Source organism: Diceros bicornis, chromosome 28 (genome assembly GCF_020826845.1).
Source record: "Diceros bicornis minor isolate mBicDic1 chromosome 28, mDicBic1.mat.cur, whole genome shotgun sequence".
NCBI lineage: Eukaryota > Metazoa > Chordata > Mammalia > Perissodactyla > Rhinocerotidae > Diceros > Diceros bicornis.
In genome coordinates, this window is record NC_080767.1 from 30,266,333 (window position 1) to 30,286,904 (window position 20,572).

General features: G+C 38.8%; 1 protein-coding gene across 1 annotated transcript in view; it reads left to right on the forward strand.

The window, feature by feature from the left end:
* The first annotated feature begins 9,424 nt into the window (after window positions 1-9,424).
* The window catches only part of LOC131393300 (olfactory receptor 1J21-like), a 48,657-nt gene continuing 37,509 nt past the window's right edge, over window positions 9,425-20,572 (forward strand). Inside the window, exon 1 of the mRNA XM_058523955.1 lies at window positions 9,425-9,913. Coding sequence (XP_058379938.1) covers window positions 9,425-9,913 — 489 coding nt within the window. The remainder of the gene's footprint in view (window positions 9,914-20,572) is intronic.

The following is a 20,572-nucleotide window of genomic DNA, read 5'->3' on the forward strand; positions in this document are numbered from 1 at the left end:
GTAGAACTACTACATTGGTGCTTTAATTTGCATTTGTCTGATAACTCATGTAGTTTAGCAGCTTTGGCTATGCTTATTCATCATTTAGGTATTCTCTCTTGTAAATGGTCTATTCCTAGTCAATTGCTGCTATTTTATTGGGTGGTCTGTTTTTTCTTATTGGTTTCTAAGATTTTTTTATGTATCTTATATATAAGCCCTTTGCTGGACATATGTATTGATAATTTATTCTTTCATTATGTGGCTTGCTTTTTCATGATCTTAATCCTTCTTTTGATGAACAGTGTTTATGCATCTTGATATAGCCATATTCAAAAATTATTTTCCATATATGGGTAACTCTGTGCCCTATTTAAGAAATTTTTGTCTTCCAAAAGATCTTGAAGATATTCTTCTAAGTTTTTATATTAAAAAAATTCTTGTTTTGCCTTTTGTATGTGTATATAAAGTCCATCTGTTTTCATTTTTGGTGTATGTTTTAAGAAACAGACATAAATTAATTTTCTTTCATATGGATAGCCAATAGATATACAACAGTTTGTTAAAAATTCCATCTTATCTCCAATCCATTGCAGTATTGTCTTTGTGATAAAATAAATGACTAAATACAAGTTATCTCGGCTATTTTTTTTTTGTCTTGCATTTTGTTTTGAATTTTAGATTACACTTAACAATTAAAAACAAAACAAAACTATTGATATTTCATTTGGTATTGTATTCAAAATATAAAACAGCTTCGAGAGAACTGCCATTTTAAAAATATTTAATCTCCAACTGGGAACATGTTATATATCTTCAGTTATTTGTATCTTCTTATTTTCTTTTAATATATTTTGTAGTTTTAGGAGGACTTAAACGTCTTTTGTTCAGCCGTTCCCTAGATATTTCATATTTGTGTGAAACTTAAAAATGTTGTAACCATTTCAATTTCACATTCACTTTTTTCTACCATATAGAAATATGGTTGACTTTTCTATGGCAAAGTCAATATATGACTTTGCTAAATTACTTTTTTATTCTTATAATTGGTCTGTATATTATCTTGGGTATTTTAGGTAAATCATAATATTTTCAGTGAATAATAAAAATTGAGTTCTAGACTCTAAATACTTGGAGTCTTTATTTATTTTTATTCACTTAATGCACTCGTTTAGATTTCTGGTACAATCTTTCATTTTTGCAACTTTGTATAATAAAATTTGTTTCAATGATTTTTAGAAAATTTACCGAGTTGTAATCCAGAAGAAATTGATAAATTCCCAGAAATATACAGCCTACTAAGATTGAACTACAAAGAAACAGAAACCTTGAGGATGCCAGAAGAGGAGGAGACTAAAGCCAGTCAGATACCACATGAAAAGAAAGCTAAAGGCCAATATTCTTAGGAACATAGGTGGAAAAATTCTCAAAAAAATACTATCAAACAAAATCCAACAGCACATTAAAACGATCATACACCACGACCAAGTGAAATTAATCCCTGAGATGCAAAGATGATTCAATATATGCAAATAAATTAATGTGATACACTAATTTAACAGAATGAAGAATAAAAGTCACATTATCATCTCAATAGTTGCAGAAAAAGCATTTTACAAAATTCAACATCATTTCATGATAAAAATCTCTCAACAAAAAGGTGTAGAAGGAATTTTACTTCAAGATAATAAAGGTTATATAGAAAAGCCCACAACTAGCTTCATACTTAACAGGGAAAATCTGAAAGTTTTTCCTTTAAGATAAGTAACAAAACAAGGATACCCACTTTTGCCACTTCTATTCAGCGTAGTACTGGAAGTCCTAGTCACCACAATTAGGCAAGAAAAAGAAATAAAAGTCATCCAAATTGGAAAGGAAGATGTAAAATTGTCTTTGTATTCAGATTGCATAATCTTATTTGTAGAAAGCCGTACAGACTCTACCAAAAAAATTGTTAGAACTAACACTCAAATTCAGTAAATTTGCAGAATACAAAATCAGTGTAGAAAAATCAGATGTATTTCTGCACATGAACAACAAACTATCTGAAAGAGAAATTAAGAAAATAATGTCATTTATAACAACATCAAAAGCATTAAAATACACAGGAATATAAAAGTAACTAAGGAAGTGAAATTATTCTACACTGAAAACTATAAAACTTTGATGAAAGAAATAAAAGACACAAACAAGTGGAAAGACATCTGTGCTCATGGACTGGAAGACTTAATATTGATAAAATGTCTGCACTATTCAAAGTTATCTACAGATTCAATGCAGTCCCCATCAAAATCTCAATGGCATTGTTCACAAAAATTGAAAAAAATCCTAAAATTTATATAGAAACACAAAAGATCCATAATAGTCAAAGCAATCTTAAGTAAAAAGAACAAACTTGGAGGCATCAGGCTTTCTGATTTCAAAATATATTACCAAGCTACTCTAATCAAAACAGTCTGGTACTAGCATAAAGACAGACATATAGACCAATGAGACAGAATAGAGAACCCAAAATTAAACCCACACATATATGGTGAACTAATATTTGATCAGCATGCCAAGAATAGACAATGGGGAAAGGAAAGTCTTTTCAACAAATGGTGTTGGGAAAACTAGATATTCACAAGCAAAATCTCAAAATATCCAAGACATGGAAGCAACCTAAGTGTCCATCAATGACCAAATAGATAAGGAAGATGTGGTATGTATATACAAAGGAATATTACTCAGCCATGAAAACAAAGGAAATCCTTCCGTTTGCAACAATATGGATGAGCGAGGAAGACATTATACTAAGTGAAATAAGCCAAAGATAGAAAGACAAACAGTGTATGGTATCATTTATAACTGGAAGCCAAAAAAAAAAAAAAAGTGAAATTCATAGAAACAGATATAATGGCGGTTGTCAGGGGCTAGGTCTGGAGGAAATGGGGAGATGTTGGTCAAAAAGTACAAACTTTCTGTTATAACATGAATATATTCTGGGGGTCTAATATATAGCATGTTGACTATAGTTAATAATACTGAATTGTATGCTTGAAATTTTCTAAGACAGTAGATCTCAAGTGTTCTCCACCACACACACACACACACACGCACACAAAATATGGAGGCGATGGATGTGTTAATTAACTTAAAGAAGAGCAAAGTGACAAAAATTTTACTTGACTTAAAAACTTACTGTAAAGCTACAATAACCAAGGAAATGTAGCACTGGCCTAATGATAGACATATAAATCAATGCAACAGAATTGAGGGACCAGAAATAAATCTCCTAGAGGAGTAAACATTGTATTTGTGATCAACTGTTTTTTTTTTTTTTTAAAGATTTTATTTATTTATTTTTCCCCCCAAAGCCCCAGTAGATAGTTGTGTGTCATAGCTGCATATCCTTCTAGTTGCTGTATGTGGGATGCGGCCTCAGCATGGCCGGGGAAGCAGCGCGGCGGTGCGAGCCCGGGATCCGAACCCGGATCGCCAGCAGTGGAGCGCGCTCACTTAACCACTAAGCCACTGGGCTGGCCCATGATCAACTGGTTTTTGACATAGGTATGAAAGCAATTCAGTGAGGAAGGGATAATCTTTTTGGCAAATGGTGCTGAGAAATTGAATAACCTCCTTCAAAACCTTAAACTTAGACCCTCACTTCATAAGATACACAAAAGTTAACTCAAACTGGATCATAGACCTAAATATAAGAGATAAAAATATAAAACCTTTAGAAAAAAAAAGTAGGAGAAAATCTTTGTTTCCTTGTGTTAGGCAAAGATTGCTTAGATGATACATAAAAGAAAAAAATGATATTGGTTTTCATCAAAGTTCAACACTTTTGTTCTGAGAGAGACACATTAAGAAAATGAAAAGTGAGCCAAAGATTAAGAAAAAAATATTTGAAAGTTATATATACGATAAGGGTCTAGTATCCAGAATAGATAGAGAACATCATACACAAAAATCACATGCTGTACAGCAAGTAATGTCAAGACAGGGAGAGGAGCAAGTGTACACAGTGAGACATTGCTGTCAGAGAACAGCTTGTGCATGAATAGTGTTCACAAGGCTTCCACACTCTACCAGGTACCAGACAGCTTAGGTCAGCTCCTCCTCTGCCTCCTCCCCAAACTCGCCCTCATCCTTGGCAGTGGCGTCCTGGTACTGCTGGCACTTGGATACAGGCCATTCATGTTGCTCTCAGTTTTGGTGAATTCCATCTCATCCATGACCTCACTTGTGTATCAGTGCAGGAAGGCCTTGCACCAGAACATGGCCATGAACTGCTCCGAGATGCACTTCAACAATGTCGGGATGGCCATGCTGTTGCCAATGAAGGTGGTGGACATTTTCAGTCTCTGGGAAAGAATGTCACATATAGTTGTTTTCACATTATTGGGGATTGACTTTCATTCTTTTCCATGTCAATATCCAGTTTCCAAACACCATTTATTGAAGAGAGTATCATTTCCCATTGCGTATTCTTGGCTCCCTTGTCAAAGTTTGGTTGGTGGTATATGCATGAGTTTAGTTCTGGGCTGTGTATTCTGTTCTATTGTCTATATGTCTGTGTCCATGCCAGTAACATATTGTGTAGATTACTATAGGTTAGTAATATACCTCCAGCTTTGTTCATTTGGTTCTTCCAGTTTTGTCCATTTTTCTCAAGATTGCTTTGGCTCCAGTGGCTCTTTTTTGGTTCTCTATGAATAAAATGAATGGTGGCAGTGGAATGTGTGCTCTAATACAGTTCAGAGTCAGTGGTGTGGGAATCTACAAGGGCTGGTTCTACTCTGTCTGGGTCTTTCTGTGATGTTTAAAGAGGCAGATTCCGTCGCTGTGTTCTTCAGAGATCAAGAGAGTTCCTGGCCTCTCCTCCACCTCATGACTAGGCAGATGAGAGGTTAACACGTCACTGAAGATAGGGACTCAATCTCCTGGGTCTCCTGTGATTCAACCTCTTTGGCTCCTGCACAAGATCCATCTCAAGAGGAAAGCAACAAACTGGGCAATTAACTCTGTTGCTTCTTCTCTAACCAAAAGCCTGGGGTCATGTTCTCCTGGGTCTTAGTCCTGTTAGTAAATGTGGATCTTCCTGCTCATTGTTATAGGGCTTGTAAATAAGCATGGAAGGTGATAAAGATCCTTAGGCCATGGAGGCATAAGAGATGAATATTTAGGTAGCAGCCTGGACCAGCAACAATTGGCATTGATCAGAGCAAGGTGGGAAACCATCACTTGGCCTATATATGTGCATTTTTGTGAGGACTAGGAGAGAGACAGAAAATGTATGTTTATACTTCTTGGATAACCATGTGTTCTTAAGGGGTGACTGACACACACTGACCTATATGATGCTACTAGCCATATGTGGCCATTAAATTAAAATTAACTGAAATTAAACTTTTTGTTCCTTGGTTGCACTAGCTATATTTCAATTCGTCAGTAGTCACATGAGGCTAGTGTTGCTGTATTGGACAATGCAGATATAGAACACTTCCATCATTGCAGAAAGTCCTATTGTATAGTGCTGATAACAGACTATGAAGAGCTAGAAATCTCTTGCCAATGCACGTATGTGTAATTGTATTGATGTGTTTATGTTGCCTCTTTTTATGTTATTTGTGTGTTGTGTTTGACTACAGGTGATTCTTAGTGTGTAGTGGAGTTTTTGTGTGTATGTTGTTTGTGAATTGTCTGGGTGACTGGATGTGATGGTTGCATGTTTTTTAAATAACTTTATTGAAGCATAATTGATAAACAAAAAGTGTACATATTTAACGTAAACAATTTGATGAGTTTGGACGTGTGCGTACATCCATGAAATCATCACCACAATCAAGGTATTAGACTTATCCATCACCTCCAAAAATTTCCTTGTGTTTCTTTGTTCGTGTGTCTGGCAAGAAAAGCTAATATTGGATTTACCGTTTTAATGAATGTTTAAGTGCACAATCTAGTTTTGTTGACTATGGGCTCTGTGCTCTATAGCACATCTCTAGAACTAATTCATCTTGCATAACTGAAACTTTATATCAATTGAATAACTCTACATTTTCTCCTCCACTTAACCCTTGGTAATCACCAGTTATTCTCTGCTTCTATGAGCTTGACTATTTTATTTTATTTATTTATTTATTTATTTTTTTAATTTTTTGTTTATTGCAGTAACCTTGGTTTATAACATTGTGTAAATTTCAGGTGTACTTCATTATACTTCTATTTCTGCATAGATTACATCATGTTCACCACCCATATACTAAGTACAACCCATTGACTATTTTAAATACTTCATAAAAGTGAAATCATTCAATATTTGTCCTTCTGTGACTGATTTATTTCATTTAGCATAATGTCCTCCAGATTCATCCATGTTGTCACAAAAGGCAGGATTTCTTTCTTTTTTAATGCTAAATAATATTCCATTGTATATATACACCACATTTTCTTCATCCATTCATCTGTCAATGGACATTTGAGATATTTCCATAACTTAATTATTCTTTAATAGTACTGAAATGAATATGGGAATGAAGATATCTCTTTGAGATCCTGATTTCAATTCTTTCTGGTATATACCCAGAAGTGAGATTGCTGGATCATGTGGTAGTTCTATTTTTAATGTTTTGGAGAACCTCTATACTCTTTTCTGTAGCGAGTGCACAATTTTACATCCCCACTAACAGTGTAGAAAGATTCCTGTTTATGTGATTTTTAAGTTGTGTGTGAAAAAGTCTTTCATTTTAAACTTGTATGTCAGTTGGTATGAATCCATGCAAACCTCTACACTTTCAACCAAGATGAGTATAGGTCAGAGAGGGCCAAAAAACGGCACCTTGGGTTTGTTCCTTTCTATGTCACTGTGTGTCTGCTTTTGTGTACAACATACTCACATTCTAATTTTCTTCACCTTTAATGGATGTAGAGCAGAGGGCCAAGTGAGTGACATAGCAATATGTGTATGCACTTGACCTGGTGAAACAGCCTTGCAGCCTGACTCTTCTTTTGTCTTAGCTCTAGAGATAAACAGGCAGCTCTAAGAGGAGTCCTCTTTATGCTGAGTTGGTGGCAATTTGTCATTGTGGTGTGAAGGCTACTGAACTCTCTGGGGCCCCAAACTTTCTTCATTGACTTTCAGTTATTTCTACATTTCCGCTTTTGGAAACATGGTGTAGTCATTTTTGGAACCTTGTCTAGTTAATCAGATGACTGTGAATTCTAAATCCTCGGTCCTACAGCATCTGTAATATCTTGGTTCTCCGGCCACATCATTGGGCAGATTCTCACCTGACTTACTTTGCCTGTATGCTCAGAACTCAGCCATTTTAAAGCAGTAGAGGTTGAAGGGGAGGGAGAGACAATGGCAGATATGAAGTAAGTTATTTATTGGCAAATTCATTTAAAATACAGTGAGTTAATTGTTGTGGATGTACTAATCTTCAGGGGACATGTTCTCACCCCTCACTGTTTCCCTGCATGTGGGAGAGAGACCACAGAAGTAAACACACATTTTCAGGAAGCTACTTGATCTTGCTTGATGGCCATCTCATACTTTTGTTATCTTTAATTCCTGATGTGTGATCTTGGTCACTCATCCTGCCAAAATAATGAGTTTATTTTATTTTTATTTTTTGGCCCTCTCCTTTTGACTGCCATTTTTAGTCAATAACTTATTAATTCTTATTGATACATTTTCTAAATTAAAAAAAATTATTGGGGCCGGCCCAGTGGCGTAGTGGTTAAGTGTGTGTGCTCTGCTGCAGCCACCTGGGGTTCGCAGGTTCGGATCCCGGGTTCTCACCAATGCACCGCTTGTCAAGCCAGGCTGTGGCAGCATCCCATATAAGGTAGAGGAAGAAAGGTACGGATGTTAGCCCAGGGCCGATCTTCCTCAGCAAAAAGAGGAGGATTGGTGATGGATGTTAGCTCAGGGCTAATCTTCCTCATGAAAAAAAATATATATTGTGGTAAAATACATGTAATACAAAAATTTACCATTTCAACAATTTGTAAGTGTATAGTTCTGTGGCATTAAGTACATTCACATGGTTGTACAACCATTACCACCATCCACCTACAAAATTTTTTTAAATACCCAGATTGAAACTATACCCATTGAACAATACCTCCTTATTTTCCTTCCCCCCCGTCTGTAGCAACCATCATTTTACTTTTTGTCTCAATGAATTGACTATTCTAGGAGTCTCATATAAATGGAATCATATAGTATTTATACTTTTGTGACTGGATTATTTTACTTAGCATAATGTCCTCAAGGTTCATCCATGTTGTAGCATGTGTCAGGATTTCCTTCCTTTTTTAATGCTGAAAAATATTCCAGTCTATGTATATCCCACATTTTGTTTATCTTTTTATCTTTCAAAAGATACGGGTTGTTTCCATCTTTTGGCTATTGTGAATAATGCTGCTTTGAACACGGGTGTATAAATACCTGTTTGAGACTCAGCTTTCAATTTTTGGGGAGTATATACCCCAAAGTGGAATTGTTAGATCATATGGTAATTCTATGTTTAATTTTTTGACAAACTGCCATAATGTTTTCCACAGTGGCTGCACCATTTTACATTCCTACCAGCAATGTTCAAGGGTTGCAATTTCTCCACATCCTTACCAACACTTGTTATTTTCTTTTTTTTCTTTGCTGAGGAAAATTTGCCCTGAGCTAACATGTTTTTCCAATCTTCCTCTTTTTTTGCTTGAGGAAGATTCACTCTGAGCTAACATCTGTGCCAAACTTCCTCTAACTTGTATGGGGGTCACCACCACAGGATGGCTTCTGGCAAGTGGTGTAGGTCTGGGCCTGGGAACTGAACCTGGGCTTCTGAAGCAGAGTACGACAAACTTAACCACTAGGCCACGTAGCCAGACCAACACTTGTTATTTCCTTTCTTTCTTTTTTTTTTTTTTTATAATAGTCATTCTAATGGTGTGAAGTGAGTCTATGCCTTTAACACTAATTTTATATGTGGTACACTTTTTATCCTCCAAATAATGCTGTAAGTGGTGTGTGTGTGTGTGCGCGCGCGTGTGTGTGAGAGAGAGAGAGAGCGCACAACAATTGGGATAAACAAAAATCAGACATAAGCACGTAAGTAGTGCTACAGAGCCGTGCTCTTAATCAGTACCCTATTAGGTTGCTCACTAGGATGTGGGCTCCCAGAGGAAGTGATTGTGTCCTATTTACTACTCACTCCCTAGTGCCTATCATAGTATCATAGTATCTCCTATCATATTATCTCCATTTGTGTGAAAAAAAATGAATTGTTCCTGATTTTGCATTGGAGAGTTTGATGTTACATACCTTCTCTAAGCGACCGTCACAGCGTACAGACAATTCGTATTGCACTATGCATAGCAGTAATTGCAATGCTCAGTATTTCTAAGTTCTTGACATTTCCCATTTCTCCTCATTCCCAGAAGACAGAAGAGCAACATGAGGAGGGAGAACCAGAGCAGCGTGTCCGAGTTCCTCCTCCTGGGGCTCCCCATCCCAGTGGAGCAGCAGGGCCTGTTCTTCGCCCTGTTCCTGGGAATGTACCTGTCCACGGTGCTGGGGAACCTGCTCATCATTCTGCTCATCAGGCTGGACTCTCGACTTCACACCCCTATGTACTTCTTTCTCAGCCACTTGGCCTTCACTGATGTTTCTTTCTCGTCTGTCACTGTCCCAAAGATGCTATTGAACATGCAGACTCAACACCTATCCATCTCCTATCCAGGGTGTATTTCACAGATGTATTTTTACCTTTTTCTTGGTTGTGTGGATAGTCTCCTTCTTGCAGTGATGGCATATGACAGGTATGTGGCCATCTGTCACCCTCTCCATTACACCACCATTATGAAAGAGGGGCCGTGTGTGCTGCTAGTGGCTGGCTCTTGGATTCTGTCCTGTGGCAGTGCCCTCTTGCATACACTCCTCCTGGTCCAGGTGTCCTTCTGTGCTGACAACATCATTCCCCACTTTTTTTGTAGCCTCTCCATTCTACTCAGGGTGTCCTGCTCAAATACCTCTCTCCATGAACTGGTCATATTCACTGCAGGGGGCGCAACTGTCATTTTTCCATTGAGTGGCATCTTGGTCTCTTATGGCCACATTGGGGTCACTATTCTGAAGGTCCCCTCTACCAAAGGGATCTGCAAAGCCTTGTCCACCTGTGGCTCCCACCTCTCTGTGGTGTCTCTATTCTACGGAACAATTATAACACTGTACTTTTCCTCCTCGTCGAGCAACTCCAATGAGAAAGACATGATTGTCTCACTGATGTATACAGTGGTGACCCCCATGTTGAACCCCTTCATCTACAGCCTAAGAAACAGAGACATGAAATTGGCTCTGGGGATTCTTTTCAGAAACAACATCCTTTTCGCCAAGTGAGAATCATGTAACCATGTTTTCATTTCACCCACTGACCTTGTCAGAGATGCTTTCTTGAAAAATTGTGTGTTGACCACACATGTCCCTTGCAGCCTCCCAACTGTCCTTCACATGGGCAGTTATGTTATTGGATCCAATCCCTTTCATTATCATCACATCTGTGGACAATTTCTTCCTCCATAACCCTAAATATGGCATTCCCCCGACACACATTCATCTTTGTAGTCTTCAAAGCACCAAACTCCTTATTAGCAGGTGTGTGAATGATCATTTTGAAGAGCTTGCACTACTGTTTTATCCTTGTGAAGAGAGATGAAAGACTTGCTAATATAACAAAGCACACCACCCTCCTATCTCAAAAGGAAAACATGACACCAGCAATTTATGTTTAATTTTTAAAGATAAAACCAGTTTTGCTTTAGGGTAAGATTACAGGTATGAAATGTAATTGTATTTTGGACTAAGCTTTACCTTCACACACCCTGAGTTTCTGACTCATAAGTGGCAGATGGTCAGAAGCCTCAAATATGTTATGGTACCTCACTTTATAATGAAAGGAATATTTGGACTCTCAAGCATAGCCAGTTTAAATTTTTTGGAACACTGTTTTGACAGGTAAAAAAAAAAGCCTCCTCATCAATAGGTATTATAGCTTTTAATTATCACTCACAGTTTCTACCTGTTGAAATAAATGAGATATAAATGAGCCCCTCATTTCCTCTTTCTTGTCTGTTGGTTTCCAATGCTACAAATATTCAGTGAAATTTCTAATGTTTAGTTTTAGTAAAGTCCAGAATGTTTACTTTATTAATGTAGTAGCTAGCTAATAAAGTGCTTTTGATGGTTTGTTAAAACTTAAATGAACTTTAACTTGATTTTGCCTGTGACAAGGACTTAATAAGGGAACACAGAAGAGTCAATGCAATTACCAAATTTCCCCATTTTAGGAAGACTGTGATTTTTCCCTTGAAGTTGGATTTTTGTGATGAGAACAGCTTACATCTGTCTCAATAATTTTAGTCTGGGAAAATGAGTGCTTTAGTCTTGTTCCCAAACTGAGAGATGTCACTTCTAATAGGGAAAAGCTAAATGCATGGGTTCATAATTTATGCACACAAAAATATTTACTGCGTGACTACTATGTGCTGGGCAATTTTCTAAGTTTTGGAAATAGAAGTTAAAAAAAGGACCCCCAAATCAATCCCCGCACAGAGTCTACACCCCAGCACTCCTGAGCCCACTCATGATGCTCCTTTTTTTCCGCAGCAATACTTCTAATGCACCATACGGTTATTTCCTTTATTATCATTGTTTCTTTCCTGGAATATAAGCTCTACAGAAGATGAGTTTTGTGTCAGAAATAAATAAATAAATAAATTCTAAATTTTGTTTATAGGTAAAAACTGGTATGAATTAAGGAAGTATCAAAAGGGAAAGCAAGAGTGCTGGGGGGGTTAATTTAACATTGTGTGGTCCAGGTAGAGCTCATTGGAAAGGTAACATCCAAAGAGGTATGTGAAGACAGGTAAGCAAGCCATGGGGATATGTAGGGAAAAGCAATCTAAGCATGAAGATCAGTAACTAGAAATACACTGAGGTGAGATGGTGCCTGGAACCATCTCAGGAATATTAAGGAGGCCTCTGTAGCTGAGCAAAGCCTAGTGGGGAAGGGATGGAAGGCAATAAGTTTAGAGATATCATGGAACCATATTTGTAGGGCACTTAAGGTCATAGTAGGTGATCAAGGTTCTCCAAAGAAATAGAACCAATAGGGTGTTTGTGCGTGTGTGTGTGTGTGTGTGTGTGTGTGTGTGTGTGTGTAGAGAGAGAGAGAGAGAGAGAGAGAGAGAGAGATTTATTTTACGGAATTGGCTCATGCAATTGTGGATGTTGCCAAGTTCAAAATCTGCAGGATAAGCTGGCAGGCTGGAAATCCAGAGAAAAGTTGCAGTTTGAGTCCGAAGGTAGCCTGCTGGCAGAACTTTCTCTTTTTTGGTGAGAAGTCAGAATTTTTCTTAAGGCCCTCCAGTGATTGGATGAGGCCCACCTACATTGTGGAGGGCAATCTGCTTTTCTCAAAGTTTGCTGACTGCAATGTTAATCCCATCTAAAAAATACCTTTATAGAAACACCGAGAACAGTTTTCAACCAAATATCTGAGAACTGTCGCCTAGACAGGGTGACACATAAAATTAACCATCATAGTAGAGTTTTTGATTTTCAATCTGAGTGATTTGGTAACCCATTGGAAGGTATTCAACAAAGGAATAACATGATCATGCTTAATTTTGTTATTGTTTCTTTAAAACAAAACTCGGATTTTCAAGGTATAATTTACATACAATAAACTTCATATATTTAAAGTATACAATTTGAATAGTTTTTACATACGTATATACCTATGAAATATCACCACAAGCCATCAAGATGATCAAGTTTCTCCATGCCTACCCCCCTGCTCCCTCTTCACTCCTGCCATCTGTCCCCAGGGAATCAGAGATTTGTTTTCGGTCACATAGATTAATTTGTATCTTCTATAAGTTTATCTCAATGGAATAATACAGTATGTATTCTTTCATTGGTGCATCTTTCCCCTCAGCACAAGCATTTTGAGATTCATCCATGTTCTAAGATGTATCAATAGTTCATTCTTTTTATTGCCGAGTAGTGTTTCATTGTATGGATATACTACAGATTTTTGCCAACTCACCTGTTGATGGACATTTGGGCTCTTCCCAAATTAATGGTTTGGTCATTAGATAAAGCTGTTATGAACATTCTTGTGTCATTCTATGCATAGACATATATATTGTTTTTTTTTGAGCAAATACCTAGTCATATGCTAGGTATATATTTAGTTTTTAAAGAAATTGTCAAACTATTTTCCAAAGTGGTAATAACATTTTACATTCCCAGGAGTGATGTATGAGACTTCCAGTTTCTTTGTAGCTTCAACCACACTTGATAGCAGCAGTCCTTTTACTTTTAGCCATCTTAATAGGCATGTAGTGGTGTAAACCAGTTTACAGACCTGTAGCCACTTGATTGAAGGGGTGTCTGGGTTCTTTTGATCAAGAAACCTGTAAACCAGGGTTTTTTTCTGAATTTCTCCTTGATTCTCCCTATTCCATGTCTGATGTTTTTATACCTCAGCACTTTTCACCATTTACCTACCAATTATTTTGCATTAAATTTTTTCTGCACCCCCCACTTGGATGTATGTTTCATGAGAGGGATTTTGTTTATATTACTCACTACTACATCTCCAGGGCATCAGTGTCTTACTTTTATGAGAGCCTTAATCATTATTTGATAAGTGAACAAGTGAATGAATGAACAAATGAATCCATTTGGCAATTACCAAGTGTCTATTATGAGCCATAGCTGACCCCTAGTGATACAAAGATATTGACCACAAACCTTAACATTTACTAAGCTTTCATTATGTGCTCATTTAACCATCCTTCAAATTCACACTGAGTACTATTATTATGTCCACTTTGAAGAACCTGAGCCTCAGAGATCTTTTATTTGCTCAGGTATGCTCTGTTAGTAAGAGGGAGACCTCAGAGTCTTTTTTTCAGAGCTTATAAACTCAATGCCCCTACTCCTGAGCAAGGCACAGACCCTACCCTACAGCACCTCTCAGAGGAGTAGGCAGACCAATAAGTCTTAATTGGCACTGTGTTCTATTGGAGGCCTGAGTAGGAGTTGTGGGAGCCTGCAGAAGCCTGCTGAAACCCTTACAATGCTTGCTCCCACTCACAAAAAAAATAAAAATAAAGGGGGAAGGAGAAAACTTTTGGAGGTTATGGATACGTTTATGACCTTAATTGTGGTGATGGTTTCCTGGGTGAATACTTATCTTCAAATTCATCAAGTTCTATACGTTAATTATATACAGCCTTTTGTATGTCAATCATACGTCAATAAAGTGTTTTAAAAAACAAAATAATGCTGGAGATCCTAGTCAATGAAATAATCATCTACAACTTTGTATGTACCACTCATAGATATATACAAAACAGGAAAGCATACTGAGAGGGTCATGGGAACCCCTACATTTGCAGCCACATTTTCAGAAGTGCAGGTGGCCTGGAGACCCCAAGAAATTGAGGCTGGCTTCTAAAATGGAGATAGTCTTGTCAGGAACCATGCCTTTAAACCTAAAATAAAAAACAAACCAAAAAAGATAAAAACAGGAATGCATAATATGTGTACCAAAAGATATATTCAAGAATTTTCATAGCAGCTCCCCACCCAGGCCTTGTCATAATCCTGTCTTTCCCTCTGCCTCCAGGAATTCAGTGATCACCCAGATTAAGTTGCTCCATTTAGCCGCAACAATTACACCATCATGCTGGATGAGCACTTTGGGGCCTGGTTCCAGGCCATGGAGCTGCTCAGCAAGGTGGAGGGATGAAGGCAGGACGAGAATTGAGGATGGCAGGGAGGGACTCTCCCTGGGAGCCAGCTCCAGAGATCTATGTCTACAACCCCTTGTTCAGTGTCAAATCCTGTTGCCTGGTGACAGCTGGGCACCTGAACTCCAGCTTCTGGGTAGGCACTGGGACGGAGACTTGAGTGCGGCTCCTGGTAGTCCCATAGCAGACCCTCTGTCCTGTAGCTACAACCAGTCATGCGAGCTGGAGCCGCCATCTGAGTTAGCCAACAACACCTTCAAGGCCAAGAAAAACATGCCATCCTGAAGTTTTGGAGCAAGTGAGTGCCAAGATCAAGGCTGGCAGGAGTGGGCTTCTTGGAACTCAGAGAAGCTTTACCTTTAAATGCAGGCATGGGGAGTCATACAGCCTGGAGCAGGGATCCCAGCTCCACTGCTGGCCAGCCTTGTAATAGAGTGAGTCATTTCACCTCTCTGGGCCTCAGTTTCCTCCTCTATGAAATGGAGTGATGCTAAATGATCTTTCAGAAGGCTGGAGCAAATGGGATGCTGGTGACCAAGCAGTTAGCACAGTGCCTGGAGCAGAGTCCAGTTAGGGGCAGGGGCAAGGATAGGCTGTGTCCTTGGGTGACACCGCGCCAAGTTAAGCCAGCCCTTACATCCAGGCCCCCAACATGGAGCCCAGTACCAGCGGAAGCTCCTGCTCCAAGTCCTGTGACAAGCTCAGATGAGGCCCCTACTCAGCAGTGGGGACTTTGCCAACACACCCAGTGTGCACTTAGCTGGTCCTCCAGCTCCAATGTGGAGGAGGGGACCAGTTGAGAACCTTTAATGTCAAATCTCAGGTAGCTGCAAGTGCCATTTGCCAACGCATCCTGAGCTTTATGAGACTGCATGAGATGGAGGTTGGTTGGGAAGAAGGAGGATTTAGAGGAGGTCATGTAACATTTGTACAAAGGAAAAAAATGTTTATTATTTGGGGAAGGTCAATATGTATTTGTTGTAAGTAGCAAATCCTACACTTAAATATTATATTAAAATCCTGTTTCTCGATAGATTGGGAATTGCAATTTTGTTCTTTTATTTCCTATGTTAATTTAAATGAGGTGCAGGCAGATCCTCTCATTTAAATAAGAAATCTTGCAGTGCCATTGGGTTATTTAATGGATAAAATAGTTTCAGTATCCTTAACCTGGGGCAAAGAGTTGAGACTATCCTTCAGAACTCCTAGGATAGACAGGTGGGAGGTACCTTCACAGGGCACAGCAACAACCTCTGAAATTTCCATTTCTTTAAATGTTATATTTACAAGGACCATTTCCTGACCCAGGATGGTGGCTACATTTCTATAGTTTTGGAGGAAGTGGAACATTTACTACTCCTCTTACTGAGGTTCCTTTTGACCAACAACTAGGAACATATGGATTTCAAGATCAATCTCTGGAATTCCATCAGCACTAAGCGGGGAAAAATTCTAAAAACCTGGAAATGTAAAATATGAAAATGTAAAAGCAGGGGGAAGATTATTAGCCAGTGGACTAAGGGCAGGCAGAACTTTGACTCCTTAATCCCCCTGTAGGGGGCTGATGATTGGCCTTTATCTAAGATTTGAATCCTCCTGAGATCCTTGCCTCTGGCCTTAGAATTCCTTTTCTTGCTGGTTTCATATCCAGGGGAAAGATTTGTGATGCAGAGTATAAGGCTACAGCTAGGCCTCCTTCTGTTAGCATTTCTGCTGCCTATGAACTAGGATTTCCAGCATCACTGGAACTCCTCGTATAATTGATTTAAGCCAGAATCACCCTAGAAGGCCCCAGCCCCTCTTCTAGGCACATCATGGCCACTCCTCCTTGTGTGGGGCCTCATGAATCCCAGGTGAGCTCTAGTTTGCCAGGATAAGGGCACTTATAACATGCCAGTGAAAGACACTTCACACTCTCCTTCAGTGGCTAAGGTAAAGTCCACGACCATGTAGTTCTGAGGTCCACTGTCTTGGACAATCACCAGTTCAGAGACTCAGTCGTGTTCATACCAACTTGTCCCAAAGAGGTAGCTGGCCCAGAGATGTTAGAGCTCACAGCCACCTTGAATTATTTTCATTGTCCAAGTCTGCGCATTGAGGATGAGGGATATTGAGTAGGAGGGATACCACCAAGACTGATAATCAATGAACACACACATACACAGCCTTATCGATTACATACTGAAGTACACCCAATCCAGGTGGTAAACAGACATTGAATTCACCCAAGTGCTCTCGCTGGGCTTTCCCATGATCGGGAGCTAAAGAGTTGACACTTGGCCCAGGAGGGAACCAATAGGGCCCTGAATGCCTTCCAGCCTGCAACTTGTTAAGTTATTTCAACATCATCCCCTGGATACAACCTTTAAGGAAGGAGCTAGATAAATCACTGATGACTGATTTATCTTTCCTCCTTCCCTTTGGCTGCAGGTGTCACTCAGAGGGCTCCCCTCTGCCAGGAGGGCCTTTTTAGTGCAGCCCAGAGGCTGAGCACACACTTGGATCCCAACAGTCCTGGACCTTGCTGATGTAGCACAGCTGTCCAGGGATATGATTTCCTGAATGACAGGCAGGCATGGCATACCAATACGGCAGAGGAAGACACACATTGTTGTATCCTTGAGCTTCCACTGGCCAAGAGAGCAAGGAAAGTTACCCAGAAGGGGCTGACATTGCAGTGAAGGTACATCTCACTCAGTCTCTGACGGAAAATCTTCTCTTTACAACCAAAACACCTTGAGCGTACCAGAGTCCCAGGTTAGCCAGGGTAGTCACAGGCCGACCCAGTGGTGTCTCCTGCTCCTGCAGGGAGAGGGTTTCCTCTGTTCAGCTCTGCTGCGTGGGGCAGTAGGACTCCTGCTGTCCTTGATTCTGATGGGAAGGTGTTCCATCGAGTCCAGTAAGAATGGGGGTGTCCACACAGTGATGGTGGCCTGATGTGTCCTATGGATGCCTTTCCTCAGGAAGAGCCAGCCCTCCATTTGTGGTGAGTCTTAAGTCTCTAGCTGTAGGAAGTGTGGACATTTCAGTGTCATTTTTGCACAAAATTTGGCTGTTTGATTTTGATTTTTTTAGAATTCCATTCAGGGTACCCGCTACCCAAACGATTCTGCATGAAGTGGGACATGAAAGCAAGGGTGAATCCAAGTCTTTACAAAAATCCATCCTCTCCCATTTGCTTATAAATTGCACCTGTAGATATCTGTGAACAGAGCTGTGGATTGGAGGCTCTTTCTGCCTTGGCTGTCTTTGGCTGATGGCCCTGGGTCATTCTGTTGCACGGGCTTGCTCCTCTACATCCTGAATGGTCTTCTGACCAACATACACAAAAAATCAACCTGAATATTGAGAGAAAAGCCCTCAAGGGAGGAGGAGCTCCAAGTCAATGTTTTCCTCCTGAGGGCATGACCAGCAGAGCAGCTCTTACAGAGACTTCACTTACTGTGGAAGGATGTGGAGCAGAACAATCATGCCAGTGAGTCCTGGAATCCCCTCTTTATTCTCTCACTCCTTTCCAAAGGTGTGAGAGGCGTGGGGGAAAGCAAACCTCTGTTGCTACCCAGTTGGTCACAATATAATTCTTGCATTTAAATGAGGCAGTTCCTAAAACTCTATTTAAATAAAACAATCCAGCAGAGACCTAGATTTGTTTTGCCTTTGTGCATGTGGAAGATAAGAGAAGCATTTATCTTTCCAAAGCCAAGATGTTAATTTAAATATCATTACCTGGACTCCAGTTAACAAATAAGAATCTTAGAAATCTGTATTCAGCACAATTATCTTTCAAAAGTGAAAGACAAATAAAACTCTCTCAGACAGATAAATACCAAGAGAATTTGTCACCAGTAGACCTGCCTTGAAAGAAATGTTAAAAAAAGTTCTTCAGGGAGAATGATATAGACCAGAAACTCAGATCTACATAATGAAAGGGGGAGTGTTAGAGGAGGAATAAACGAAAGTAAGATAAAATATTTTATATGTTGTTAATTTACCTAATAAATAACTGTTCAAAGTAATAATAACAACAATATAAAGGGAAATAATAGCTTATAGATAAGTGAAATGATGACAGCAATGTTCTAAGTGATGGGAGGGAGGAATCGGGAATACTCTGTTCTAAGGTACCTATGCTCTGGATAGTGTTATTTGAAGGTAGACTCAGATTAGTTGTAAATATATATTGTAAACTCTAGGGTATCAATTAAAAATTTTTTAGGAAGTATAATGGACATGCTAGGAGAAGAAAGTATATAGAATCATATAAAATGCACAGTTAAAACCAGAGAAGGCAGACAAAGAGGGGAAGATAGAAACAAAAAACAAGTGCAACAAATAGAAAGCAGGTAAAATAAAGTAGATACTAATCCAATTATATCAATAATCCTTTTAAGAGTGAATGGACAAAATACACCAGTTAAAAGATAGAGACTATCAGAGTGGATAAAAACATAAAACCCAGCTATACGTACCTATGACAAATTCACTTCAAATATAAAGACACTGATAAATTTGAAGCATAGGAGTGGACAGAGAATTGGAAAAAATATTTACAAATCATAAATCTGACAAGGGATTAACATCCAGAGTATAAAAAGAACTCCTAAAACTTAAACACAACAGCAAAAAGCAACCATCCAATTCAAAAATGGGGAAAGTTATACAATGACATTTCTCCACAGAAGGTGTACAAATGGCCAACAAGCACATGAGATGTTCAACATCACTAGTCATTAGAAAAATGCACATGAAAACCACAATGAGATACAACTTCATACCCGTTAGGATGATTATTATCAAAAAAAACCAGACAACAGATGGCAAGGATGTGGGAAAGCTGGAACACTTGCGCATTGCTGTTGGGAATATTAAATGGTGCAGTCACTATGGAAAATATTATTGTGGGTCCCCAGAATATTAAAAATAGAATTACCATATTATCCAGCAATTCCATTTCTAGGTATATACGAAAAAGAATTGAAATCGGGGACTCAAGCTGATACTCATGCACTCGTGTTTAGAGCAGCATTACTCACAATAGCCAAAAGGTGGAAGCAACCTAAGTGGCCAATGATAGATGACTGGATAAACAAATGTGGTCTACATATACAAAGGAATATTATTCAGCCTTAAAAAGGAACAAAATTCTGATACATGCTAAAACATAGATGAATCTTGAAGATATTATGCTAAGTGAAATAAGCCAGACACAAAAGGAGAAATACTGTATGATGCCACTTACATGATGTACCTAGAGTTGTCGAGTGCATAGTAAAGTAGAATGGTGGTTACTAGGAGCTGGGGGAGTGGGGAATTGGTAGTTATTGTTTAATGGATACAAAGTTTCAGTATGGAATGATGAAAAAGTTCTGAAGATGTGTAGTAGTGATGGTTGCACAATAATGTGAGTTCTTAAAACTATTGAACTATACACCAAAAAATGACTCAAACGGTAAATTTCACTTTGTATATATTTTACCACAATACAATAGTAAAGTGATGGAGAAAGATATACCATGTAAACACTAATCAAAGAAAGCTGGAGTAGATATATTAATGTCAGACAAAGCTGACTTCAGAACTGAACAATCATCAGCAATAAAGAAGGCCGTACATAATTATAAAGGGGTCCATTCCCCAAGAAGACATAACCATCATTAATGTGTAGGCATCTAACAACAGAGTGTCAAAAATTGATAGAATGGCAAGGAGAAATAGACAAATCCACTACTATAGTTGGAGATTTCAACACCCCTCTATTAGTAAGCAACAGACCCAGCAAACA